Here is a 27,004-nt window from a genome sequence, read left to right as displayed (position 1 = left end):
AGTAACTGTTGCAGACAGAGGACCTAGACTTCTGAGCAGGGGCTGTGGCTGGATGGGTAGAGCACTTGCCGCTCATGCACCAAGCCCTGGGCTCTATTCCCAGCACCCCGTGAATTAGGCATGGTGCAGCACTCCTGTAATCAGTAGGTAGAGACAGGGGGATTAGTAGTTCAAGGTTATCCTTGGCTACATAATAAGTTTGAAGCCAACCTGGGCCACATGAAACACTGTCTCAAACAAACAAACAAACAAAAATATAAATATAAAAATACCTAAACTTGTATATGGTATACATGGCAAAGTAGACTCTCTTGGCTGTTAAAACCCACACAAAGCAGAAAAGAGCTACTCAGCCTTGTCTCTCTCTCAATCCATTTTTCATCATCTGGATATTCCTCTCCCTGTTCTGGGGACAGAGTTGTTTCTGCAATTTTAGTCTTCACTGGGGGCTGGAGCCAAGGGAAGCCCACCTGAGTCTGGAAGAGCCTTGGCATAGACATTAACCCCTTCAGGGATTCATAATATGAGAGGACTGAGGGGAGGGGGTGAAAGCGCAGGAGGTGAGGACTGGTTGGAGTTAACTAGGGGCCTGCCCCCTCTCTGCCAGGACCTGCCCCTCTCTCCTTGCTGGACAGCATAGCCAACACTCGGAAAACATGAGCCAAATTAAAGAGCCCCATGCTTCAGCTCCTGGCTAGACACAATGACACAAAAGTAACTAAACCTTATTACATGCTGACCTTTAAAGCAGCGTCTTGAGCTCGGAAGCATACAAAGAATCACCCAGGGTTGGCGGACTCAGCTGGTAAAAGAGATTGCTGCCAAACCTAACAACCTGAGTTCGGATCCCCAGAACATGTGTAAAAAGGTGGGAGCAGGGATACACGTGTAACCCCAGCACTGGGAGGGGTAGAGACAGGAGGATCCCTGTCTGGCCAGCCATGTTAATCAAACCAGTGAGCTTCAGTGAGAGAAATGAAAGTTGGGGCTGGAGAGATGGCTCAGTGGTTAGGAGTACTCCCTGCCACTCTATCAGAGGAACCATGTTCAGTTCCCAGCACCCATGTTAGGCGTCTCATAACCTTTTGTGACTCCAGTTTCATGAAGAACCAACACCTTCTTCTGGCCTCCTCAGGCATCTACACTCACAGACACACACATATACACAGTTAAAAATAATTTTAGAAATAACAAAGGTTGTATACCACCACAGAATGACACCCAGTGGCAACCTGTGACCCCCATGTGCACATGTGTGTATGCATACCTGCTCATACAAGCATCCACCCACACTAATGAGTATAAAACACACACACAAAGCAAAAAATGAAAAACTAAAAAAAAAAAAAAAAACCACAAAACCTCTGCAGATCTTTGAAAACTGTATCAGAGAGGATTTTCCAGAAAAATTGAACCAAATTAACAAGAAGACATCCTCGGCCATCAAATTAAGGAGATGGGAATTTTATTTTATTTATTTATTTATTGTTTTTTTGTGACAGGGTTTCTCAGTGTAGTTTTGGTGCCTGTCCTGGAACTCACTCTGTAGACCAGGCTGGTCTTGGACTCACAGAGATCTGCCTGGCTCTGCCTCCCGAGTTCTGGGATAAAAGGCGTGCGTCGCCACCGCCTGGCAAGATGGGAATTTTAAAAGAGGTATGGCAGAAATGGTTGGCTGTGGCTGAAAAACACACTTCATTCTCACCCTTACACCCTAGTCACAGGCCCTCTATTTTCACTGAGCACACAGCTACCAGAAAGTCAGAGGGTATTTCCCAGTACCCATCTCCTATTTCCTGCTGTCAGATGTGGCCAAATGCTGACCAGGTGTTGCTGGATCCTAACGGCTCTCTTTGGGGGGTGGGGGGTGAGAAGGCGCCATGTCAATGGCACAGACACCAGGAGTCAGTTGAAGGCAAACAACAAACTCGTTTATTCAGTAATGGGGAAGGTCTTATATACCCTCCTCCCAGCATCCAAGCTGTGTCCCAATCTGGTGGCATTGCTAGTCATCCCTCATTGGCTGGGCACAATCGGGAACTCTGACATTGACCTGGAGCTCTGACGTACCTGTTACAAGGCCCTCAGGCAGTCTCTAGGTTGGCCATAAGGAAGTACATTAAGTACATTATGTGCATGCCTTGGCAACTGGTTTGAGCCAATTTCCTCAACCCTATGTGCCTGTCCTACTACAACCAGGGATACAAGTGGGAGGTCCCCATAGCCCCTGAGAAGTCTCCCTGAGGGCAGAGTGGGCCCTGTCTATCCTCCTTCTTCCTTCTGGTCAGAATGCCAAGGCAAGCCAGGGGTGGTGGCGCCACGCCTTTCATCCCAGAACTCGGGAGGCAGAGCCAGGCGGATCTCTGTGAGTTCGAGGCCAGCCTGGTCTACAGAGTGAGTTCCAGGACAGGCTCCAAAGCTACACGGAGAAACTCTGTCTTGAAAAGCAAAAAACAAACAACAACAACAGAATGCCAAGGCAACTCCAGCATCCATCTTGGTCAAGGTGGAAGCCATAGGTTAGCAGTCCCACCGCCCTCTTTGTGGCGTGACAAAGAAGCCTTGTTCGCTGGCCCCTGAGGAAAGCTCTCTGGTTGCATCAGAATTCTTGAAGGTAAGAGAAACATTTACTCTTCTGTGATGATTTTGTTATTTGCCAAACCCAACCATAACCGATTTAGCCACTAACAATAACTAGTACTTGCTGAACACCCAACTTGTGCCAGGCACTACTCCACCTGGTTTACTGTGTCTACTGACTCAGATGGTTGTCACAACAGCTGTAAAAGGTTACTATTTTACAGATGAGGAAATGGAGGCATGGTGAGACTTTGTCATTTTCCCAAGGTTCCTAGGCTGAGTGACAGAGCCAGGATCCCAACCCACACTGAATCCAGGGCCAGCGATCCAAGCCACAGGACCGCACTGCCTCTTGGTTCTGGAGGTTGGAGGTCATTAGCCTCCTCCATCTACCCGCTCATCCAACGAATACTGAGTACTGACCACACAGCCGGCCCTGGAAGCCATATGGAGAACCCCCCCAAACAGCAACTGTTCCACGGCTTCCAGTCAGCCTCTTGCGGCTCCCTGCAGAGTCCAAGGCCAGCTCTGCCTCCAGACTCTGGGCAGCACAAGAGGCAGAACGCCACTCTTTTCCAACCATACCATCCCCTCTCTGTTTGTTCCTTGGCTCCTGACTGTGACAAAATACCTCATCAAAGAAACTCAAGGGAGGAAGGGTTTATTTTGGCTCGCAGCTTAAAGGTAAACTGTCCATCATGGCAGGAAAGGTATGGTGGCAGGGCCACGGGGCAGCTGATCACATTGTGTCCACAGCCAGGAAGCAGAGAGAGAGGGTGCTCAGCTCATTTTCTTCTCACTCAGTCTGGGAGCCCAGCCCATGGGAGGAGGTCATGGACATGCAGGGTGGGACTTCCCTCTTTAGTTAAAACCTTTCTGCAAACATCCTCTCAGACACTCACAGGGGTGTGACATCCAGCTGAGGTGGCAGTGAAGATTAACCATTACAACTTCTCAGTCAGGAGGGGCCCACAGACACTCCCGCTGATGTCTGAGCCGAAGGCCTAACCTATGACCTGCCCACAGCAATCCAGGACGCTCATAATGAGCAACCTAACATGGAAGACCTATCGCTAATTTTCCACCTGTCTCCAAAGACAGAATCACTGAAAGTCATTCCAGGGTGGCCTGTCACCAGCCCTCCAAAAGGGAAGGAAGAACACAGGGTGAAATGCCTCCTGCATGGTAGCTGCCCAGCAGAGGTGCCAACCCTGAGTCTCTAAGGCTAGGATGATGTGGGATCATTGCCATGTTGTCAGCTGATTGGATGAAAGGGAGTAAGGGGGAAGGAAGCAGGGTGGCTAAGATTGAGAGAGGGTCAGGGAACCTGATGGAGAGACGTGGAAAACTTCGGCATTTCACTGCAATTCCCCTTCCGTTCTCCCACTGTCGTAGTAATAGGAAAACAATAGGAAACATTTTTATTTTATTGTTTGGTTCTCTTTGAGACAGGGTCTCGCTACATAGCCCTTTTTGTCCTGGAACTTCCTATGCAGGCCAGGCTGAACACTCACTACGTAGACCAGGCTGGCCAAGAACTCACAGAGATCTACTTGCATCTGCCTCCTGAGTGCTGGGATTAAAAGGGGCAACCACTGTCCAGTTAGGGAAAGTTCTGTGTTGAAAAATTTACACTGGGGTTGGAGAGATGGCTCAGGGGTTCAGAGCATGTACTGCTCTTGCAGAGGACCTAGGTTCAGTTCCTAGTACTCACAGAAGGTGGCTCACAACCATCTGTTAACCACTTCCAGGGGAGCTTATGCCCTTTGGTTCCAGGCCATCCTGAGATATAAAGACAAACTCTGGGGGCTGGAGAGATGGTTTGGTGGTTAAGAGCACTGGCTGCTCTTGCAGAAGATCTGGGTTCAATTCCCAGCACCCACATGGCAGCTCACAATCATCTGTAACTCCAGGCCCAGGAGATCTGACACTCTCTTCTGGCCTCCACAGGCATCAGGCACACACATGGTGCACATACATGCATACAGGCAAAACAAAGACAAACCCTGTGCAAAATAAATAAATAAATAAATAAATACGCAGCTATTGGAGGCAAATGTAAATGAGTTGAGGTAGGTGGACTAGCACTGATTAATTAACCTTTAACGCTGACCAGGCATTGTGTTAGCACTCACTATCTAACAGGCTTCTGTGAAATGTGGCTGGGGTTGTAGCTTGGTAAGTAGAGCCCTTACCTAGCATGCAGGAAGTCCTGGGTTCCATCCTCAGCACCACTGTGTGCTGTGTCACATGCCCGTCGTCTCCGCACTTGGAAGGCAAAGGCAAGAGAGCCAGAAGTATAAGGTCATTCTCGGCGCGTAGTGAGTTCCAGGCCAGCCTGGGATATATGAGATACTCTCTCATAATGAAAGAGAAGGGAGGGAGGAAGAGAGGAGATAATCTGCCAACATATCATAGCACGTGAAGAGTGGTGGTCAGATCTGAAGACAGTTCTGACAGCAAGGCCGACCGTCTAAAGCTGCTCAGTCATTCCAACAGCAACAGCCAGAGCTATGCACGTAGGGAAAGGCTGTGATGGAAGATCCCTAGAAGAAAGACTCCAGGATGTCTGCAAAGGAGGGTCAGAATGTGGGAGCAGGTGCACACACGTGGTGCCTATACACACACACACTACACACATGGCTCCTATATACACACATGCTCTACAAACAGCCTTGGTGCTTATTCTGGTCTAAAGATGAGCTCATCTTAACAGGGGACTGCACTAATAAAGGACTGCCAAGTAAAGGGGGACACCATGAATAACACTGGAGTGACAGGAGTCAGGAGTGGCCGCTGCCCTGAGGACTGGACTGGAGCCCCCAAGGGGGAGCTGCTTACTCCTTCCAGCCAAGGAAGGCTGGCAATGAAGCAGTTGGGTGCTGAAATGACCGGGCTGAATGCAAGATACTTCGGGAAAGCATCTCAGCATAAGAAACATGCAAAGAGCCGGGCGGTGGTGGCGCACGCCTTTCATCCCAGCACTCGGGAGGCAGAGCCAGGCGGATCTCTGTGAGTTCGAGGCCAGCCTGGTCTCCAAAGCGAGTTCCAGGAAAGGCGCAAAGCTACACAGAGAAACCCTGTCTCGAAAAACCAAAAAAAAAAAGAAACATGCAAAGAATGCTGGGCGGTGATGGCGCATGCCTTTGATCCCAGCCCTCAGAAGGCAGAGGCAGGCAGACCTGGGTGAGTTTCAGGGCAGCCAGGGCTACACAGAGAAACCATGTCTTAAAAAAAAAAAGTAGAGAAAGAAAGAAAGAGAGAGAGGGAGGGAGGCAGGGAGGGAGGGAGGGAGGGAGGGAGGAAGGAAGGAAGGAAAGAAAAGTGGAGCTTTTATCTATACCAAGGGACCTCAGAACCAGTGCATAGACCTTGTTAGACCCCCAACTGCGTTCTCTGTAAACTGAACTACTACCTTATAAGGCCAGGATCATGCTTCCTTCTGTAGCCCCTTAGCCAGTTAGTTTTAACTGTCAACTTGGCACAGCCTAAAATCACCTGAGAAGACTCTCAGTGAGGAATTAGCTAGATCAGGTTGGCCTGTGGTCATGTCTCGGTGTGGAGATGGTCTTGATCGTTAGTTGATGTAGAAAGATCCAAGTTACTGTGGGCAGTTCCAGTCCCTGGTTTGGGGCCCTGGACTGTGCAAGTGTAGAGAAAGTAGGGCTGGAGAGACGGTCCAACGTTTAGAGCCCTTTCTGCTTTTGCAGAGGACTGAGGTTCGGTTCCAAGCACCTACATGGTGGCTCATGACTGTTGTACAATATTATTTTAAGGTGTGTTACTTTTGTTTATGTTCCATTTGTTTAACTCTGTGAAGCTGTGTTACTGTGCTTGTCTAAACACCTGATGGTCTAATAAAGAACTGAACGGCCAGTAGCAAGACAGGAAAAAGGATAGGCAGGGCTGCCAGGCAGAAAGAATAAATAGAAGGAGAAAGAAGAGGAAGAAACAAGAAAAGGAGGAGAGAAGGACACCAGGAGCCACCCAGCCAGCCACAGAGTAAGAAGGAAAGAGAGGTACATAGAATAGAGAAAGCTAAAAGCCCAGAGGCAAAAGGTAAATGGGATAATTTAAATTTAAGAAAAGCTGTCTAAAAACAAGCCAACCTAAGGACAGGCATTCATAAGTAAGAATAAGTCTCCATGTATTTATTTGGGAGCTGGGTGGCAGGCCCCCAAAGAGCAAAGAGTAAACACACACACACTGATATTGAATTGATCTTAAAAATCGAGTGCACAGCCAGGCGGTGGTGGCGCACGCCTTTCATCCCAGCACTCGGGAGGCAGAGGCAGGCAGATCTTTGTGAGTTCTAGGCCAGCCTGGTCTACAGAAGAGATCCAGGAAAGGCACAAAGCTACACAGAGAAACCCTGTCTCAGTTTTAAAAAAAATTGAGTGCACATCTCTTTCTGAAGATGTTAAATTTCGCTTAACCACGTCTCTTTTGTAATCTTTAGATTTTTTTTATAAGCAATTCTTCATAATGGACATGTTTTGTTTTGAGACAAGGTCTCACAAAACCAAGGCCGGCCTGTGTACTATGTAGTCACTCGAGAATGACCTTGAACTTCAGATCCTCCGGCTTCAAGATGGATGACAGACCTGTGTCGCCACCCCGTTTAAGTAGTGCTGGGGAACAAACCCAGAGCCTGAGGTGTGCTGGTCAACCACTCAGCCACCGAGTTACAGCCTCAGCCCCCACAGTGGGCTTAAATTTCCTAGCATACTGTCTCCTGTGTGAAATTAGTAAAAATAAGACTGTATAAACTCGTTTTAGGCCTTTGATGAGAATTTAAGAGCTTACCTGACACCTAACACCCACCCCGTCCCCGTCCTCTCCCCTACACCCTCACACAACACTACTGACTGTACGACTTGACCCTCAGAAAATCCCCTGGGTATTTTCAGGAAGAGTGAGGTGGCCTCCTCCCTAGTTGGGCGGAGCGGCTTGAAGCAATCAAACTACAAATCAGTCCCTAAAAAGTCCTCTGTCGGTAGCCTAAGGGCCTTTCTCCGTTGCTTCAGCCTACAAAGCCCATCCTGCAGACCAAACCCAGAGAAGGGTTGCTCTCAACCCTGGGCTCTCCTCTTTAAGCCCCTCCTCCCTTGGTTCGCGGTACCCAAAGATTGCTACTTCCCACGTCCGACCTCCGTTGTCTCTCTACGCCTCTTTATGCGCATATGCACCTCCATACTGGCTTTCTGCCCCATGTCATGCACCCTGCCTCCCTTCTGCGCAGGTCTTCCAGCCCAGGCCTTTCCATTTTGCCCAGTCTGTCTCCTGGCACCACTTTCTCCCTAAGGTCCCCTTTCACATACCCCTCCCCTACGCGGGTCCCTCAATTCTTTCGCGCAGTCCACCTCGAATGTGATCTCTGCTGAATTCTGTCCCTGCTTCCCACAGACCCCGCTCAGTATCCTACTCGATATAAAAGACCCTGCGGCCTGCCAGACCCAGCTTGGCATTCCGTCCCGGAGCCGGGACCTTGCTCGGGCCCCCTGCTCTGCATCCTGCACCGGAACTGAGAATCTGCTCAGCATTCCTCCCCTCAATGGAACCCTTGTCCCTCCTGTCTTCGCTCAGCATCCCGTCCCCGGAGTGGGGACCCAGCTCAGCATCCCATCCCGGAGTGGAGACCCTGCGTCCCTCCACCTTCCGTTCAGCACCCCTCCCCAGAGTGGGGACCCCGCCTCTCCTGACCCAGCTCATCTCTCCCTAGAGCCAGGACCTTGCTCACCATCCTCCCCCGGACCAGGACATTCTGCATTCATTCTTCCAGACCCCGGCTCTGCATCCTTCCTCGGAGCGAGCACCTCCGAGCGAGGACCCTGCTCACCATCCTAACTGGGACCAGAGCATCCTGCATCCCTCCAGACCCATCTCAGCATCCCGCTCCATAGTTAGAACTGAACCTGCGGGCCGCTCCCCTCCCTCGCCCGGGCAACTCTTCCCTCTTGCACTTTCTCTACTTTGAACCCATCCCAGCAGAGTCCAGGAAGTAGCCTGGCACCGGAGACCGGCAGCGGCGGAGCCCAATGGAGATCGCCAGCGGCGACGGAGACCCCGCCCATACAGAGAATACGGCCAATATGCGCACGGAGGCGGGACTTCCGCTGTGCTGCGGCGGGCGGGGGAGCGCACTGTTGTGGTGCGGCGCGTCGGGCGGGCGGCGGCCGGGGCGGCCCAGGGGCTGCCGCGGGGACTCCGGGCGCCGCCGAGCGGCAGGGCGCTGGGGCGGGCCGTAAGCACCGCGGGGCCCGGACACGGCAGGTTCGAGGCCGGGCCCCCGCGCGGGGAGCCGCGGGGTGGCGACTTTGCGGCGCGGCACAGAGCAGGCGGGAGCCGGCGGGGGCCTCGGGAGCCCCAGGGCGGCCGGGCCCGGATCCCGGGGGAGCCTCGCGAGCCCGGACCGGAGCCTCGGCGTGTGCATCCCCGGCAGGGCCCGGGCTGCAGGAGCACAGAGCAGCCGGGCCTCGCGGAGCTCAGAGCGCGCCTGACCCGGGGCGCACCGTGGGACTCGGGCGCGGGGCTGGCGGAGAGCTGCCCCGCGGGGCTCACAGCAGCGGAGTGGCCTACAGGGGCCCTCCCCCGGAGGGGCCGGGCCGGGCCGGGGAGATGAACGGTTTCAGCACCGAGGAGGACAGCCGCGAAGGGCCCCCTGCCGCCCCCGCCGCCGCCCCGGGCTACGGCCAGAGCTGCTGCCTCATCGCGGACGGTGAGCGCTGCGTCCGGCCCGCGGGCAACGCCTCCTTCAGCAAGAGGGTGCAGAAGAGCATCTCGCAGAAGAAACTCAAGCTGGACATCGACAAGAGCGTGAGTCTCGGGGCTCAGCGCAGGGCCGCGGGAAGGGACCCTGGGGACGCTCGGTGCGCTGGGCCTCGCCGCGCGGTCTGTGCAGAACAGGGGACTCGGGATCGTGGAGGCCGCTCTGTGCTCCGCGACGCTTGCCCACATCCCAGAGGGTGGACTGGGGGGCCGAGGAGGGCTTGGCACACTCTCCCTGCCTGGGAAAGTGACAGCAGTTTGCAGCTGTCACTGTTGCGCGGGATAGTAGAACAGAGAGAGGTGGGTTACTTTTGCAAGAATTGGGGATAAGGGGTGGCAAGGAGACCCGGAGGCTCTTCTCCAACTTCGTCCTCCCTCCAGGGACCTTGTCGTTCTTTCAGACGCTAGCAAGGTGGCCGCGACTTTCCTGTCTCCCGCGGCCTCCGTCTCTGCAGCGCAGCAGCAGCACAGAGCCCGCTTCGCTAGCAGTGAATGAGTTTTTCTGAGATGTGGCAGAAATAAGGCCAAGGCCAGGTCTTAGATGACTCTTGCAGTGGATGTGATTGGAGGGGGGTGCGGGGAATCAGTTTTCTTGATGGGTAACATATTTGGTAATGCAGACGGAAGCGGAGATTTTAAATTGAATGGGATTGCCTTGCGCCTTGTGGCTAATTATAGGAAACTTCCTGAATGATTTCACCTGCTCTTGTTAACGGTTCTGAAGATGTGCCTATTGCCAACCGGTTACAAACTTTTTAGTTTGACATCTGTTGCTGCAAGACCTGAGTGGCAGCTTCCAGATTAGGAATTGGGACTGAGTTAAGGAATTTTTTAATATTCAGGGAGCTTGAATGATTAATGTCCAACGTTTAGGGCAGTGTTTCTCAGCCTTCCTAATGGTGCGACCCTTTAATACAGTTCCTTATGTTGTAGTAACCCCCAAACATAAAATTATTTCATTGCTACTTCATAACTGTAATTTTGCTACTGTTATGAATCATAATGTAAAATGTGTGACCACAAGGGGGTCGCGACCCACATGTTGAGAACAACTGCATTAGGGACAATGAAAGGGGAGCCACCTTTACACTAAACAATGTGGCAGAAACTAAGGCTGGGGGCAGGAAGCAATGGTGCCACATGCCCACTGCACTTAGAAGCTGGCTAATTTTCTAAACCCATTACCTGGCTTGCTTCCAAGCCCTATCCCCAAGTTTCATTCTCCTTTAATAAATAAGGTCATCATCTTTTCTTCTAGACTCTTCTCTCACACACTCAGCTTTATTTAGTTAACCAGTATAGTCTGGCTCTTTTGGAATAGTGCTGTTTTATTAAATGATTGGGACTTTCTTTTCACAAATGTCTGTCAATAAATAAATGAGAAATGAATAAATGAATGAAATTACCCTGAAACAAAACCTTCAGGACAGTAGGGTGTCCCCTGATAATCACATGTGGGGGTGAAAAGAGGATTCTAGAATGGCGATGGATGTATTCACTTGGAAACGGTGCCTGCCTCCTGTGTGGGCTGCTGGCAGTGTTTCTGTCAGCACATCTGGATGGTTTTATTGTTGCAGCAGAGACTCTGTTTACCCACTTGGCCCATGGGAAACCCATGTGGAGCAGTGTTGAACATCTCACACACATCGTCTGGAAGAAAGGCCCCATTGGCCTTGCAGCAGCATCTCCCAGAGGCAGTGCTTGGGAAGGCATGTGGTTGGAAGTACAGTCTCAGTCCATTTCAAGGTGGCAGTGCAGTGTCATCCTTTCTGAAAGAGTTCCTATTTCGTTTCACAGACGTGGGCAGGAATTCAATCCCAAGTAACTGCTGTGTTACCAGAAAGTTTAGCTGTTATAGCAAGTGAAACGGGGGAGGAAAAAAGAGACAACCACACAGTGAACCTTTGCTTCTACCCTCAATGCCCTACCCCACCCACAAAGGCCTCTGAGCCCTGAAGTTGCTGAAATGCATTTCAGACTTGAACATGGTTAAGGACCGAGAATGGCTATCTTGTAAAAGGATCAAGTGGGCGCCCTTTTAAAAAGACGCCACAACCCTTCAGGTGGCCACTGGCAGCCTCTGTGATGTATCAGTACAGGACCAACTTGCACTTGACATGTTTCTTCTTTGCTTCTGGAGAGTGGCTGGAGTTGAACACAGTATAAAGGAAATGTAGCAGGAGAAAAGGGGCATTTACCAAGGGGCTTGGGGGGCCTTGGGTCTGACATCTTCCCATCTAAGCTTTAGAAACACCCCGTTCTGCTGCTCTCCCAGTTTACCACTACGCTTGAGAGAAGCAGCTTGCTCTCTCAAGAGGCACATGCCATCATTGCCAGTCTAAGTGCCAGCTGCCAAGGGTGATGATAGTCTTGTGCCACCTGGGTGTTCCTCTTTAGGAGAGTGGTACATACTATTATCTGAAAGTTCATTGCCAGAGTGGAATCTGGCAAAGCCATCCCAATTTGTGGCCATGTAAGATGTGGCTTTCACCAGCATAAGCTGTTTTCAGCTATGAGGGGTGCCTATATTGGTGCATCAGCACTTATTGAGCTCCTGCTGTGTGCAAGACAGCATCACAGAATAAACTCAAAATGACTCATGACTCACTGATCCAACCACATGAAACTGATAATCATCCGAATAAACAGTTTTTGTTATTTCCTCCATAAAACGGCCCGAATTAATTGATGGTGACTTCCTGTCAGCTTACTTTTATCTTTAGGGATTTAAGGACTAAACTCCAGTTCAGATGTCTCCCCAGAACATTTGTGCACCAGCTGTCCCTACCCAGAGCCATTTACACAGGCATTGGGTTCTGCGGGGGTTTTTGGATGGTTCCTCCAGGCGATTGTGGTACTTAGGTTCTTAAATAAAAGCACGTTCTTCACATTTGAGCTGCTGTTGGCACCTTTATTAGTATGCTCCAGTGTTTATTAGAAAGGCAGGGTAATACCCCCTCCCTTTTACTTGGGTCTGCTTTGTGAGAATTCTGTCTCTCTCCAGTCCTCTGTGGAATCAGCTGTGCAGTAGCAGGAGTCAAGTTTTCCAGTGTTACTACCCTGCAGTGGTAGCTGTTGTGAGTACTGTCTCCACAGTCCCTGCTGCGCCTACCCAACATCTGCCCACTGCAAGTTCATACTTCCTCCTGGTACCTGTAAAGCCAGTCTTTTCCTGGCTGCATCCAGCTTTCCTGTCCTGGAGAGACTTGAATGCTAATGCACTGTGGTGTGTGTGTGTGTGTGTGTGTGTGTGTGTGTGTGTGTGTGTGTGTGTGTGCGTGTGCGTGAGTGAGAGAGAGAGAGAGAGAGACAGAGAGAGAGAGAGAGAGACAGAGAGAGAGAGAGAGAGAGAGAGAGAGAGAGAGAGAGATGCGAGTTGGGCATGTACTCTTCCACTTAGCTGCACCGCCAGCTCCCTGTATTTCTTCTTCTGCAGCCTGTAGTAATAAGGTTGTAAGCTGTGGCCTGCCTCACTCATCCGTCTCTTTCCAACCAAAAGAGGAAGCTTATTTATGATTTCTCAGGCTAACACTGACTTTAGGTTTCTTCCCATCAGGTAAGGCACCTGTACATCTGCGACTTCCATAAAAATTTCATCCAGAGCGTCCGAAATAAACGGAAGAGGAAGACAAGTGATGATGGCGGAGATTCCCCTGAGCATGATGCTGACATTCCTGAGGTAAAGGCCAGAACGCTGGTAGAGAGAGCCAGGAGAATAGATTGTGACCCAAGCCTCTGTCCCAGCCAGAGAATGGGAATAGTGGGTTCTGATTCCAGCTTTGACGAGGGTTGTTGTGTTTTCTGAACTAGCTAGTCATCTTTGCTGTGGTTTGTTTGAAACGTGTTTTCTAGACTCTGAGTAACGTTGACTCTGAAAGACTGGTGATGAGCTGCTCTGTCTGCCTTGTCACTCTCCAGACAGGCCCAGGCTCCGAGCTCCAAGGTGGAACTAGAGCTCTGCTCATAGTCTTTGTAGTAGACTGCAGGACTTTGCCTCTTGAACCCGACCAGGGCTTAATCATGGTGTTGCCTCCTTTAAACCCCGTTCTTGCCTTTAAAGTTAATGCTGAGCCTGTGTGACCTGGGCAGCTCTCTCCCCTTCTTCTCTGACCTGAAAGTAAAAGTGTATCTTGTCAGTGTCACCAACTGGACTGGTGGTTGTCCTCAGAGACACACTGCAGTCATTTAGCAACTGCTGAAATTTGACATGGGGCGGGGGAGTGCATCTTGACTGTCACTCCAGAGGCCAGTGACATCATTGCCTTGAGTTGTGACAGTGAAAAAACGTCTGCAGATATTGCCATATATCCTTTGGGGTGTGCCCCCTCAAAGCAGTTCACAAGACCGTGAGCCCCAGCTTCTCACCCAGAAGGAGCCCATGTGTGTTAAGGAAGGAATTCAAGGAAGGAGTAGCTGGGTTTCCTTCCAAAGTGTTCTCACTTGGGTTTCGGCGGAAGAGGCACTGTGTCCAGTGCGCACTGAGCACGTGACACGTCGTTATCTCGTAAGGTGAGCACCTGTGAGCACACTCCAGGGCTGGGAGAAGTGGGTGGGCCTCAGTCTGCAGGTGTGGAGAGGCATGTGAAACTCAGTCCCGTCGTCCCAATGTCGCTTCCCCAGCCTTGCTTTCCAGCATCTTTTATTGCCTGTAGTGTTGCGGTTGGTTCATAAAGACATATTTAGTTTCTGAATCCCTTTGACCAAACATTTTAGAAAAGGTCCCAAGAATGTTTTAAAATGATTGGAGGATTCTGAACCCCCATACTGATTACTTTTCCTTTTTTTTTTTTGAAGCGAGTCCCACTTGCCTGAAGCAAGAGCCTCTCTCTTGGAGGCAGGTAAAGGCAACCCTTTCTGAGCCTTCTGTATTTCATGACTGGATGGCTTACCCCTTCCTAGGCTATCTGAACAAAGAGAGAGGGGTCTTCCTTGATGGCCCTTATCCAGCCATCTGCAGAGATCCTGGCCCTGAACTGCAGGTGGACCACTATGGTAACTCTCTAGGAAGGGGACACCTGAGGCTGAGCCTAGGAAGGAACACCCTGAGCATCTCTGTTCTGCCGCCATCCTGGGAGCTCTGCCAATCCACTCTCTCACTTGTCTCCTTCAGTGTCCCTGAGCTGGCCTTCCTGGACATGCTGGTGTCCTCTCGCATTGCCTGCAGTGGGGCTCAGCTCTGTCCACTCACTAGAAGGCCTGTGCTGCAGCGGCTCCCTGTTCCCCTCCAACCCTATCCTAAAGCATCTCCCCTAGCCCAAGCTCCTTCTGCCTTCCAGGACATGCCGTCCCTCGGCCAGCCTCCTCTCCTCTTTCTCACTACCTCTCTTCCGCCTCTCTTCTGCTTCAGCCTCCCCTCCCCCACCCACACAGAGCCCTTTCCCCAGCTGCCTTTGGCCTCCTTGCCAGTCACTAGTCCTTGGCGAACAGTGTCCCCGACTTCTTCCTCCTCAGCCCTCCCTAGGGTGCTAGGGTGTGCCGGGCCGGGTGGACTCCTACATGACTGTCTCTCCTCTTCTCTAGGTTGATCTGTTCCAGCTGCAGGTGAACACTCTCCGACGCTACAAACGGCACTACAAGCTGCAGACCAGACCCGGCTTCAACAAGGCCCAGCTAGCAGAAGTAGGTAGATAAATCAGAGAGGCCAGCCTGTGCTCCTGTGGTCCCAGCTATCCCTCCCACAGGTCATCCACTCATGCATCTCCTCCATGCAAGGTTTACTTTATTTATTACATATACATTGTTCTGTCCAAATGTTTGCCTGCAGGCCAGAAGAGGGCATCAGATCTCATTACAGATGGTTGTGAGCCACCATGTGATTGCTGGGACCTCTGAAAGAGCAGCCTGTGCTCTTAACCTCTGAGCCATCTCTCCAGCCCAAGTCTGTCCCTTTTTGCATGACGTAGAATTCAAGAGCTTTCCACGCAGAATAGAAAATCCTATTTCCCATAGGAAGCCATGCACAGAGAGGGATGGACCTTCTTAAAGTCACACAGCAACCTGAGGACCCTTGATTCTGATTCATGACGTCATTCTTACAAGGTTCTTGATAGAACCAGTCCTTTCAGGTGTGTCAGTTGGATTAGCCGCTGTGACTTTAGATTTAGGGTTTGTTTGTTTCTCTGGATAATGGGGACCAAGCCCAGGACCTTGTGTATGTCTAAGCAAGTCATCTACCAGTGAGCTTCCCCCTCAACCTCCAGGACCTACCCACACCGGCTTCTTGACCTCTGGTGTCAATGGAAGTCTTTCCCTATATGATTCATGGCACCCAAGAACTTTTTTTTCTCTCTTCATTGAGTTCTTAACTTCTTTTGGTGGGAAGTGGGAGGGGGTCACCCTTACCCCCCCCCCTCTCTCTGTCTCTCCTGTATGTGATCTAGCAATACTGATGGGCTCAAGTGATCTCCTGCCTCAGCTTCCCTTCCAGGCACATGTCATAGTACTTGGCTTCCTCATCCCTCTTAATTCTCCTGCCTTTTGTTGTAGAAAGTTTGAGAGGCGGAGAACAGAAAAACACAATCCCAAGACTTGGTTATTCCAGGTCTTTCTTCATCTGCCCTGACCACCTCCATCCGTGCAGGGTCTACTACATGGCTCCCAGCGGCTTGTTGGGGGTCTGTCTGACGTGTCTTCACTCTCCAGCCCTTCCCTCAGCAGCACAGAGGTACACCAGCAGCACACAGCTCCGCTGCTTACCCACCGCCAGCTAGAAGGAAGAGTGGGCCAGAGAGGAATTGTGTTTCTCCAGGCTAAGCCAACAAAAGCAGTCAGGACATGGCCAGTGGGCACTCTCTTCAGGCTGGCACACTTTCCCAGGGGCATGTGTCCCTACTTAGAGGAATTCTTGGGGCCAGACACTGTTTTGACTGTTCATTTGATAGTTTGGGATGGTTTTTATTTTGTTTTGGGGGGTGTGTATGTGTGTTTTTAAGGCAGCTGAGACTGGTGGTCTTGAACTCCTGACCCATCTGTCTCACCCTCCTGAGAGCCTGGATTACAGGCATTCAACACCACACCCAGCTTGACACAATTTTTTAAAACCTTTTTTTTTTTTTGGGGTTGATTTCCAGAGCCTGAAAGGCTTGGTGGCAATTAGCCAACCAGGGAAGTCCCAGCCTCCTTACACCACAGGATAGCTGAAGTCATGCCAGGGATGACTAGCTGCTACTGAAGAATATCTGTGCCTTGGTAGTGTCCTGGGCTGCAATGGTACACTTTTGGTAGCCCCGGGAGAAAAGCAGCTAAACCCTGGAGTAAGGGAACCCTACATCCTACAGCTCCTTGGCAGTCTAAATGCAGGCAGTCGCTTCTGGAAGCAGCTCCTGTTTCCTCTTTGCAGAGTGTAGGATGTAGGGCTCTGATGTGCACATAGCTTGGGTGACTTTGGTCTTTCCTCCTGTGTAGACTGTGAGCCGACACTTCAGGAACATCCCGGTGAATGAGAAAGAGACGCTCGCCTACTTCATCTACATGGTGAAGAGTAACAGGAGCAGACTGGACCAGAAATCGGAGGGCAGCAAGCAGCTGGAGTGAGGCACCAGCAGCCAGAGGAGGCGGAGGCCTTGGTGAGAGGACAGCAGTGAGATGCTTGATGACAAGTGGTGTCTGCACATCTCAGCCCATAAGGACTGTTCACGTCTACTGTAAATAAAGTTTGAATGATGGATACTGTAAATCTCTCTGTCAGGAGGATTATATTCTTACAGGTTAGCATGTGTATAGAAAGACTTTCACTGCTCAGACTGAAAAACAATATCATAAAAGGAATTTTAAAACCATGTCTTGAATACTCAGCAAAGCTTTAAATCAATTCTCCTGGAAATGCCGGGTGATGTGCATCTTGGCAGTCACCGTGCAGTACCAGGCAGCCACGGGCGAGGCCCAGCCCTGGTGGCATGGCTCAGTGACAGTGGAGGCACAGAGTGGACCCACGTTTAGACTGACCGATGCCCACTGGGGACACAAGCATGCCGCTTTACTTCAAGTTTTGCCATTTAGTAGCGACTCAGTTTGACACTGGTCCCCCAGTGGCCCTGCGACCCGTCCACAGTGGGCACCCCGTGTGTGTTGGCCAGAGCTGTCACAGCCACGCAGCTTCTGCTTTTCTCCTCCCACCACTGAGACCCGTCATTTGTGTCCCACTCTGCTTAGCCACTAGAGGTGGGGGAAACCCTGCCCCTCCACGGGAGCTGAGGATGCAGAACTGGCTGCTGTGATTCTAGAATTGACACGCACATGTCACAGGCTGATCGTGGTGGTGCGTGCTTTAGTCCCACCACCTTGTCAAGAGGACAAGGCAGAAGGCTAGAGAGCTCCGGAGTAAGCGCGGCTAAAGACCCTGTCCCAGAAACAAAATGGTGAACCTTGGGATGGCTCATCAGGTAAAGGCACTTCCTGCCAAGCCTGATGAGCTGAGTTCAGTTCCTGGCCATGTAGTGGAGAGAATTGACTCCTGCAAACTGTCCTCTGACCAGCACACACACAATCGATAAATAAATTTTTAAAGGTTTTAAGCAAAACCATATCCCTCCATGAGAGTCTTCTGCACTTTACCCAGAGTGAGGTATATACCATAACCCGTTATGCTCCTGGCAGGGCGTGCTCTGACAGACAAAGATGGAGTGTCTAGGCTCATGTTTTCTGTCTTTAGTTCACAACCTTCGGGAGAGCTGCCAAGGTCCCCATGGGAAGATGATGTGTCTGGACTTGGCTCCTTGGCCCTGTGAGGCCAAAAAAAAGTGTGGGTGAGGGGAGACAAAAGTCACTGCCACCTGGTGCTCAAGTGAGGAAGCCAGAATCCGCCTCCTTTCAGGGAGAATGCTTGCTAAGGTCATTTTTTTTTATTTATTTATTTTTTTTTTCGAGACAGGGTTTCTCTGTGTAGCTTTGCGCCTTTCCTGGAACTCACTTGGTAGCCCAGGCTGGCCTCGAACTCACAGAGATCCGCCTGGCTCTGCCTCCCGAGTGCTGGGATTAAAGGCGTGCGCCACCACCGCCTGGCTTATTTTATTTATTTATTTTTTTTTTTTCGGCTAAGGTCATTTTTAAAGTATTCATTTTTCTCATTGTTCAAGTCAGACTCTGCTGTCTGGTTATGTCAGAACCAAAGCATCCTGGGAGAGCAGAGCTTTTCTATCCAAAGATGTTTGCAGAATCTCCAGTTGGTGGGGCAAAGGATGTGGGTAGGAGGATAAGAGAAAAAGATTCCCAAGTTCCAACCATCCTAGTGTATATTTGGTCAAATGTCTCCTTTTCCTATTTCAATTCTGAGTTTTCCTTAAGCCTCAGCTAACAAGAGGACAGCAGGGGCCTGGTCCAGCAGTTTAATGTCTCCCAGATGGCTTCCCCTGAGCACCATCTCAGAAAGCAGTTAACCCCACACTGAGTGAGTGAAGGTATGTGTGATGGTCTCCCTTCTGTGGAGCAGAACACCATGCTTCTGTGGAATGGGGACGGGCCCCCAGTGTCACTAACTTACAGTGTGTTCCCAGAGTGCTCAAAATGCACGCCAAACAGACTTCAGCCTGGTAGAGCGTGTGTAAATAGGTGTATGTAGAATATGAAAGGTGTCCTGGTTGCAAGCAAGGGCTGATGATGTGCCCACTGGGTGTTTTCTGTCCGCAACTCCATGCAGAAGCTGGTCTCCCTCCCACCACTGATGGAGGCAATGAAGGAGGAGGAGGGGACCCAGGAGAAGCTGGTGTCTGAGGGCAGACGGGACCTTTAATTTAACTGGCCCTGTGGAAATGTCAGTATCTTATCAAGGAAGAAAATGTAGCTTTCTGATGTTTAAGCCAAAACTGTGAGCATATAAGTTGTATCACTGTTTCTTCAGCATCGAATTTAGTTTCCTGTGGAGAGGCTTGCTTCTGTTTAAGATCTGCCGTTCGGCTCCATCTGTTCCCATGTTTCTATGTCCAGATCCGAGCTGGGGAACATCTGCCCTCCAACCAGTTCCTGTCCCAGAATCCTTGTCCTCTGATGCACGCAGCCTTAGAGAAGGAGAGGCCGGGCTATCTTTTTCAACCTTTCAAAACAGATCACCTGACAGAAAAGGCCAAGCTATTCGAACTTACATTTTTCTCATGTCCAGAAGTCTGCTGTGTGATCAAAGCAGCCAGCCTCTTGCCTCCCGCCTGCTGGCTAAGCCATGGTGAGAGCTGCTTGTCTTCAAGAAGGGCTGAGGCCTGGCTTGGGGAGCAGCTGGGGTTGTCGAGAGAGCAGCGCTCATCTCGGGTGCCTGTGTTTTCATATCACCTGTCCATGCCTCGCACACTCCCCTACTCCCCCGCAATCTGTGATGGCTCAGCGTGGTCTTTTCTCTACTTGGTGCTCCTGGACAAAACTGGCATTTCAAGTCCAGACTGGCATGGCTTCCCACAGTTCCATCCTGTCTCTGGTCTAGCCTGGTGTGGTTCTCCAGTGTACCCTAAAGGTGATCACATGGAGACATCCATAGCCTACCATTCATGCTGGGCTTTAAAATTTTTACAAGGCAAATGGACGGGCTTCTTGTATCTCATTTCATGGAACAAACTGTGAAAGAAAAAAAAGGTCATAGCCAATCCTCAGGAAAGACAGCAAACCAAAATTCCAGGTGGGGTTGTGACTTGAGGAACTTGGCTTCTGTGTGCTGCATGTCCCTGCCATAGCTAGCTATAATCATAGGAGCCTCTCAGAGAGCAGCTCTTAATGTTGCAAGTAGAGCTTATAGCGGCCTTTGTCTGTGTGTGTGTATGAGTGCATAGGAACTTCCTGTTCATATTTTACCAAGTGACTGCCCGGTGTGTGGTGGTAGGATAGCTTGTCCACTGTAGTGGGTGGTCCCGGGCATAGTCCCAAAGAAGTTGCCTTATCAACACCATCTGAAGGCTCTCTGTTCTGTGACGGGATCTAAATAAAAGATTGGAAGTCTTGACTCCTCCCATCCAGCTCCCCCATTGGTGCTGACATTCTCCCTACCCATCTCATCTCGGAAGCGTCTGCACTTGGCCACCTCCAAGGACAGAGAGCTCACTACCTCCTGGGGAAGACTCTTCTGTCAGTTAGCTTCTGACTTTTCTGTGCTCTCTGAAATTTGGGGGCCATGTGAACAGAGTGGCTTATTGGGCAATTGTTCCACACACTGTATCTTTTTCTAGACGAGAACAGCTGGATATAACGTGTTTTGACTGCCTTTACCCCTAAGTTTTGGTCTTGGTTCCTTGTTGGAAAATGTTGAAGAAACCCTTCATGCCAAAGTTGCCAGCAGAGAATCCAAGTCATCGGCGGCCTTAGTCCCATGCTGGCCACACAGTCTCATGGCATCTCTGAGGGGAACCCACAGCTGTAGCGTTTTAAACAGCACATGGCTTTGCCTGGAGTCCGAGGTCCCCAGGTTACTGAGGACCCGTGCCGTACGGTTCCCGTGAGGGCTTCACCAGCAAAGCTGAAGTAGATGGGATACCAGTTCCTCAGAGTCACTCAAGGTGGCTCTCCCATCAGTTTTCAGTGAATTGGGGACATAAAGTCCTAAGTGATTTGCCAAGTTCACATGTTAGTGAGGGGCCTTTGTGACCCGACCAAGTTGGTCGTTTGTAGGGTGACAGGTGATCCAAGGTAAGCTGCCCTGACGTGCCTCAGAGCTTATCACTGCCCCGCCAGGGCAGCTGAGCTCCTGGGGACAAACGCTTGCAGAATTCCAAGTGGAATGATAGGGACTGCTGAGCTTAGCAAAATGACTGGCCGAGGAGCAGACCCCCAGCCGGCATGCCCACCACAGCCCCCAGCCCCCTGCCACCCAGGATAGCTGTGAATGTGGCCCACCACGGAATTGAAAGTTTGAAGCATTATGAGATTTGTTTTACAATGTGTAAAACTCAGTTGTGTTCTTGAGCATAAATTTTTGTTGACAGTTAGGCCCAGAGAAGCCAAAGGTTGAGCCAACCCCTGTGGGATGCAGTGTTAGCCTGCACCGTATCCTTATAAAGTGGGCTCTGCCTGTGAGCTCTGCCCAACTCCTGCCTTCCACCCTGGCTCTGAGGCTGGGTGATGGCCCTGGCTCCAGGTCCCTACTGAACTAAGCAGGGCAGTCAGGTGAGGGGGAACAAGGTCAGGCTCATGCCCTAGGGACCTCATGCATTTGGAGGTGCCTTTGCATTATTTCATTGGATTGCAGACTGGTTCCAAGTTTATGGTCAGGAAAAGGAAAGTCACTGTGATATTTGAAGTGGGCGAAGTAGGCCTGGGGCTTCAGGCAGAGCATCTCCGGTGGGTTCCTTCCCCCTGCTGGCACCTCTGCACACAAAGCCTCCCTCCGCTTACGGTCACGCGCCATCCTTGCCTGCTTTCTATTGCCTGTGATGCCCATTGGAGTGTCCTTGGGGAATGGGGTTTGTCCGCTTTGTAACTGCCTTATTGAAGAGTAAGTGCCCTTCCATCCCAGGCCTCCGACTGTATTTGTTTTCCTGCCAAACTTGGGGGGAGGGGGGTCATTTGTCTTTTGATTTCTGTGCCTGTGGCTCTGTACTGTTGAAGGTCTCAATTCTCTGGACTCTCCTTAGCATGTAAGTGACTCCTGTCGCAGTGTCACACAGATGGGATGGCCCGACTTTTATTCTCAATAAATGATCTGAATGAGCAAGAGACATCCTCCATGGTTCCCTTTGAATTCCTGCTGCTCAGAATCTAGCTGCTTCTACCCAGGCTGGGCCCCAGCGGTGTGTGACGGGCTTTAGTGACGGCCTCAGGTACCCACACTTAGGCTGCCTTTCAGTCTCAGTGCAGGCAGAGATGTGTGGATCACAGTGGGGTGGACCCAAGCCCTGCTCCTCCTGGGTGTCCCTCCCTTGGAGAGGGGCGATAGGCACCCAGTCCCTTAGCTTACTCATGATCGTCTAGAAGAGTCCCAAATGAAGTAGATAGAAGACTACAGCTCGAAAGCCCACCAGGCAACAGGCTGCAAAGGACTGTCCAGGTCCCTCCCATGACCTTTCTGCCCATGCCCTGTGGGCAGACCAGCTTGAACAGGTCTTGTGACAAGAGACATGGAACTCCAGACTCTTCCATAACTATCCCAATGCCGAGGTAGCAAAACCTCGCTTCACCGGCGCATGGACTGCTGTGTCCCCCCCTGCACGGACATTTGCCTTTGCCAGTCCCCAGACTAGTCACACACACAGACACCCCACAGTGTGAGAAGCTGGGCTCTCTGACTGAGCTTTGAGCCTGCAGGTTCCTGAGGCCTCATGGGTAAAACCCCCTGCCCAGCCTTACACTGTTAGGGGCACCCCAAGGCTCAGCACATGTGCTTGGCCCGTGCCCATGCCAAGGAAGGTGTATGGTAGTTTTTTTGTTGTTGTTGTCTTGTGTTGAGTTCGTTTCTTTAAGACAGTCTGGCTGTGCAGCTCAGGCCAGCCTTGAACTCGTGATCCTCCTGCCTCAGCCTCCTAAGTGGTGGGAATATGGAGATGCGACACCTGGCTATGGCTTTCCTTTTCTTTCTTTTGGCTTTTTTGAAACAAGTTCTTATTGGGTAGACCAGGCTGGCCTCTTAATTCAGTGTCCACCCTATCCTAGCCTCTAAGTGCTAAGTGCTGGGATTATGGAGTGTACTGTCCTACCTCACAAGGGTTTTTTAAGATAAATTTTAACAATGGTTTTACTCAAGGATTCCATACAACGTATTTTGAACTCTCGTAACCACTTCTCCACCTTCCCATCCCTTCCTACCCAACTTTGGGATTTTGTCTTCTTTCTTTCTTTCTCTATCAAGTCCGGTTTGTGTTGCCCACTAGTCTTGGGAGTTGGACCTGCCCTGACTTACCTCCCTACCCACCGGTCACATCCTTAAAGCCAGCTCTCCCTCCCAGCAGCTCTCAAATGCCAATAGCTCCTCAGCCCACCTCCCCCACTATCCTGGGATTTCATGTTAATTGCCGTCTACCCACAAGGAGAAGTATCTCTGATAAGGGCTGAGAGATGCTCTGATCTGTGGGTATGAGGATAAGTCGTTGGGAGTCGGCTTAATACTGTATTCCTTTAGAGTAATAGTGTTAGGTTCTCCCCTCGGTCCGTGACCTGTTTGGCCACAGGTGTGAAGTCGTTGCTCCAGCACACCCAGCTCGACTGATGGAGGTTTCCACAGTCCAGCCCTCCCCTCATCACCCTCTTCACATGAGATGAGAAGGCGAGCCGGGAGGTGGAGGGAGTGCTCGTGATCCCAGCACTTGGCGGGTAGAGGCTGTAGGGCCAGTAGTTCCTTCGGTGCCATTCCTGGCTGCATAGCCAGAGGAGGAGCGCCAGGGAGGGGAAGAGAAAAGGAGTGAGCAGGGGGTGGGAGGGAGGGAGGGAGGGACATGCTGTGTGCATGCTTTGAAAACCAGCACGCAGAAAGCATAAGTAGGCAGATCTCTGAGTTCCAGGCCAGCTTGGACTACACAGTGAGTTCTGAGCCAGTCAGGGCCGAATAGTGACAGCTGAATAGTGAGACTTTCTTAGAAAGAAATAAAGGCGAAGAGAGAAAAGACCATCTGAGCCTGGAGATGTGGCTCAGACCATGGAGTGCTTGCCTAGCTATAAGAGGCCTCGGATTTGAGCCCAAGCACTACATAAACTGGATGTGATGACATACCTGTCATCTCAGCACTTGGAAGGCAGAGGCAGGGGGATCAGAAGTTCAAGGTCATCCTCAGTAACACAACGAGTTTGAGGCCAGCCTGGGCTACATGATATGCTAGTGAAGAAGATGAAGAGGGCGATAAAGACAGAAGGGAAGAGAGAGGATGATGATGAGAACCACCTATATGGCCACAATCTAGAAAGCCAGAATCAAGATAACCTACCCACCCTTCCCAGTGGGCTGCCTGGCATGTGGGGGGACACTACATGCAGGGCCTGGGTATTCTGTTTCTACAGTCGCCTGTAGTTTACAGGGCTCTTCCTGTGAGCTGTCAAGTGTGCTGCATGGCACACAGCATGTCCTGGCCATTAATTCAGCCGATCTCACTACAGTCCAATACGTAGGCTCTGTTACTAACACCCGTTTATAGGGATATAAATACACTCCAGAGATCATGGAGCTTGCCCCCCGCCAAAAAAAAAAAAAAAGACCCTGAGGTACTAGAACTACTTTGGGAACGGACCCAAGATTCATCTGGCTCCAGGAACGCTTGTCAAGCCCATAGCGGAGAACTCAGAGTGCTGCACTTTGAAGCAGCGCCGCTGTAGGTCACCCTGGTCCACATCAGTTTTAATGAGGGATTCCAAGAAGTCACTACAACTCTAGTTAGGGAATTTAATAGGGTCTAATGGAGGTTAACAAGGTACACCCAACCTTCCAGCCAGGTTTCAGCTTACCGGAGCCCCGAGAGCATTAATGTGCAAAGGAGCACAGACATCTGCAGGATTTAATGGGGTTAATGAAGCCATCAGAGGTTGGCAGAGGAACAGTGCAGGAGCCTACTTCTGTTCGAGAGCCCGTCTTCTGGAAGTCCGTAGGTATTTCTTAAACAGCTGCCGCCCGCTGTTGCTTTCCCTGGGCACCACGTGGACAGCCAGCCAGGAAAGGCCATCGGCACCATGCCAACTGTGAGAGCCCTGGTTGGTAGGTTTGGGAGGGAGCTGCTTTTTGTTTTTTTTCTGGTGTTACCTCAGTATAATGGTCACCCGTTATGTGTACCCTAACATATAGACAGTTACATATAGTCTAAATAGTCGTGTAGCTGAGGATGACCTTGAACTTCTGATCTTCCTGCCTTTACCTCCTGAGTGCTAGGATTAACAGGCACACACCACCACTTCCAGTTTGATGGGGTGCCAGCAATCAAACCCATAGCCTCATGCATACTAGGCAAGCATTTTACCAACTGGACCACATTCCCAACCTCCAAAGCCGCTTTTTAAAAATGCGTACGTACATTATGTGTAAATGTATGCCACCTATGTGCGTGTCCATGGAAGCCAGAAGAGGGTGCCAGAGGCCTTGGAATTGGAGTTACAGGTGCCTCTGAGACACCCAACGTGGGTGCTAGGAACCAAAACCTGGCCCTCTGGAAGAGCCCCAAGGACTCCTAACTGCTAAGCTGTCTCTCCGGTTCCCTGAAGCCGGTTGTCCAAGGCCCTCCTGCTCTCTGTTTGCCTCCTTTGAGCTCTGTCCCCCACCCATGTAGAAAAGCATAAGCAGTAACTCCAGGTTGACAGTGCTTCCCTGCCTCATTCAAGGCCCCACAAACAACGAACACAACAAAGCAGTCTTAAATCTGGGCAGCACTTGCGTCTTCTAAAGGGCCGTCACCCAGTTCTCTCCATAGGTTCCATCACGTGCTGTGGAACAGCAGGAGCAGGAAAGAGGAAAGAAAAACGCTGTATTTGCCACTAAGAACTCACCGTGTGCCAGGCTCCATACCAAGCACCTACATGCCTCAACAGCTGCCATCTTCATCAAACCAGCTATGCCTTGCTTGTAAGAGGCCATCTTGGACCAACAGAGCCTGGTGACTCTTGACCCTCCTTCTCTGAAGTCATTAGACCCTCCCCTGAGGTTCCAGCAGCTCCACCTGGCCACTTGTGTGCCATTACCCCCTAACTGCCCTATGGCCTAAGGAGACTCCTGATGAAGATGGCGGCTTGTAATCTGGGGGAGCGTAACTAAAGAAGAGCTCCAGCTGTTGTGGCTGTGGGGAAGCCATCACATGTGCTGGGAGAAGACCTTCCAGTGCAGCTGTTTCGTGGTCACCCATGCTCCTGTGGGCAACCTCTCAGCCATGGTGTGGAAGGACACACAGCAACTCCTTGCTTCCCCTGGGGTGAACCGGTGAGATCATACTTTGGTTTGTCCCTGGGATCTTAGGAAGAGAGGTAGACATTGCTTCCATCTCCGTGGGGAGGAATTCTCGCAACAGAGACTCTTGTGATCGGTACTGCGGTTACCACAATTTGTAGATGAGGAAATAGATTTAGGAAGGTGATGTGTGCCCCCCAAAAGAAACAATAACATATGCCATTGAGGATGTGGAAGAGAAGAACCACAGTCACTGTGGGTGAGAGTACAGACTAGCACAGCCATGATGGAAATCTGTGTGGAGGCCTCGCACAAAGATTTAAAAAGAGAAGTTGCCATTCGACCCCACTATACCGCTGTTAGGAAACTACCTAAAGGACTCCATTTTTCTACCACAGAGACACATGAACATTCTCATTCCTTCACTGCTCTACTCACAATAACTAGGAAATATCTTGTAGTACAGATACACCATAGAGTTTTATTCATATATTTAAAAAAAAAAAAAAAAAGGAAATTGGGTCTGAAGAGACGGCTCAGAAGTTAAGAGCACTGGCTGCTCTTCCAGAGGTCCTGAGTTCAATTCCCAGCAACCACGTGGTGGCTCACAATTGCTTGTAATGAGATCTGGTGCCCTCTTCTGGCATACAGGCATACATGCAGACAGAACACTATGCATAATACATACATACATACATACATACATACATACATAAAATCTTTTAAAGAACGGAAATCACTGAATATAGTGATGCGTACCTTTAATCCCAGCACTCAGGAGACAGAGGCCAGCCTGGTCTACATAGTGAGCTCCAGTCTGTATCAGTCAAGGATACATAGAGAGGCCCTGTCTCAAAAACAAAGAAGTCCAACTTAGTATAGTGATTTGAAAGAGAA

At 50.7% G+C, this 27,004-nt stretch overlaps 1 protein-coding gene across 1 annotated transcript; it reads left to right on the top strand.

Moving 5' to 3' along the window:
• The first annotated feature begins 8,779 nt into the window (after positions 1-8,779).
• Sap30l (SAP30 like) lies at positions 8,780-21,976 on the top strand. The gene is made up of 4 exons (XM_052757571.1): positions 8,780-9,396; positions 12,905-13,027; positions 14,869-14,967; positions 16,753-21,976. The coding sequence occupies exons 1-4, from the start codon at positions 9,199-9,201 to the stop codon at positions 16,879-16,881; spliced, it is 549 nt and encodes a 182-aa protein (XP_052613531.1). The 5' UTR covers positions 8,780-9,198; the 3' UTR covers positions 16,882-21,976.
• The last annotated feature ends 5,028 nt before the right edge of the window (positions 21,977-27,004 follow it).

The sequence above is a fragment of the Peromyscus californicus genome, unplaced genomic scaffold, assembly GCF_007827085.1.
Source record: "Peromyscus californicus insignis strain IS unplaced genomic scaffold, ASM782708v3 Scaffold_3__1_contigs__length_106647218, whole genome shotgun sequence".
NCBI classification, from domain to species: Eukaryota; Metazoa; Chordata; class Mammalia; order Rodentia; family Cricetidae; genus Peromyscus; species Peromyscus californicus.
Note: the sequence above shows the minus strand (reverse complement) of the source record. Positions and strands in the feature narration are given on the sequence as shown.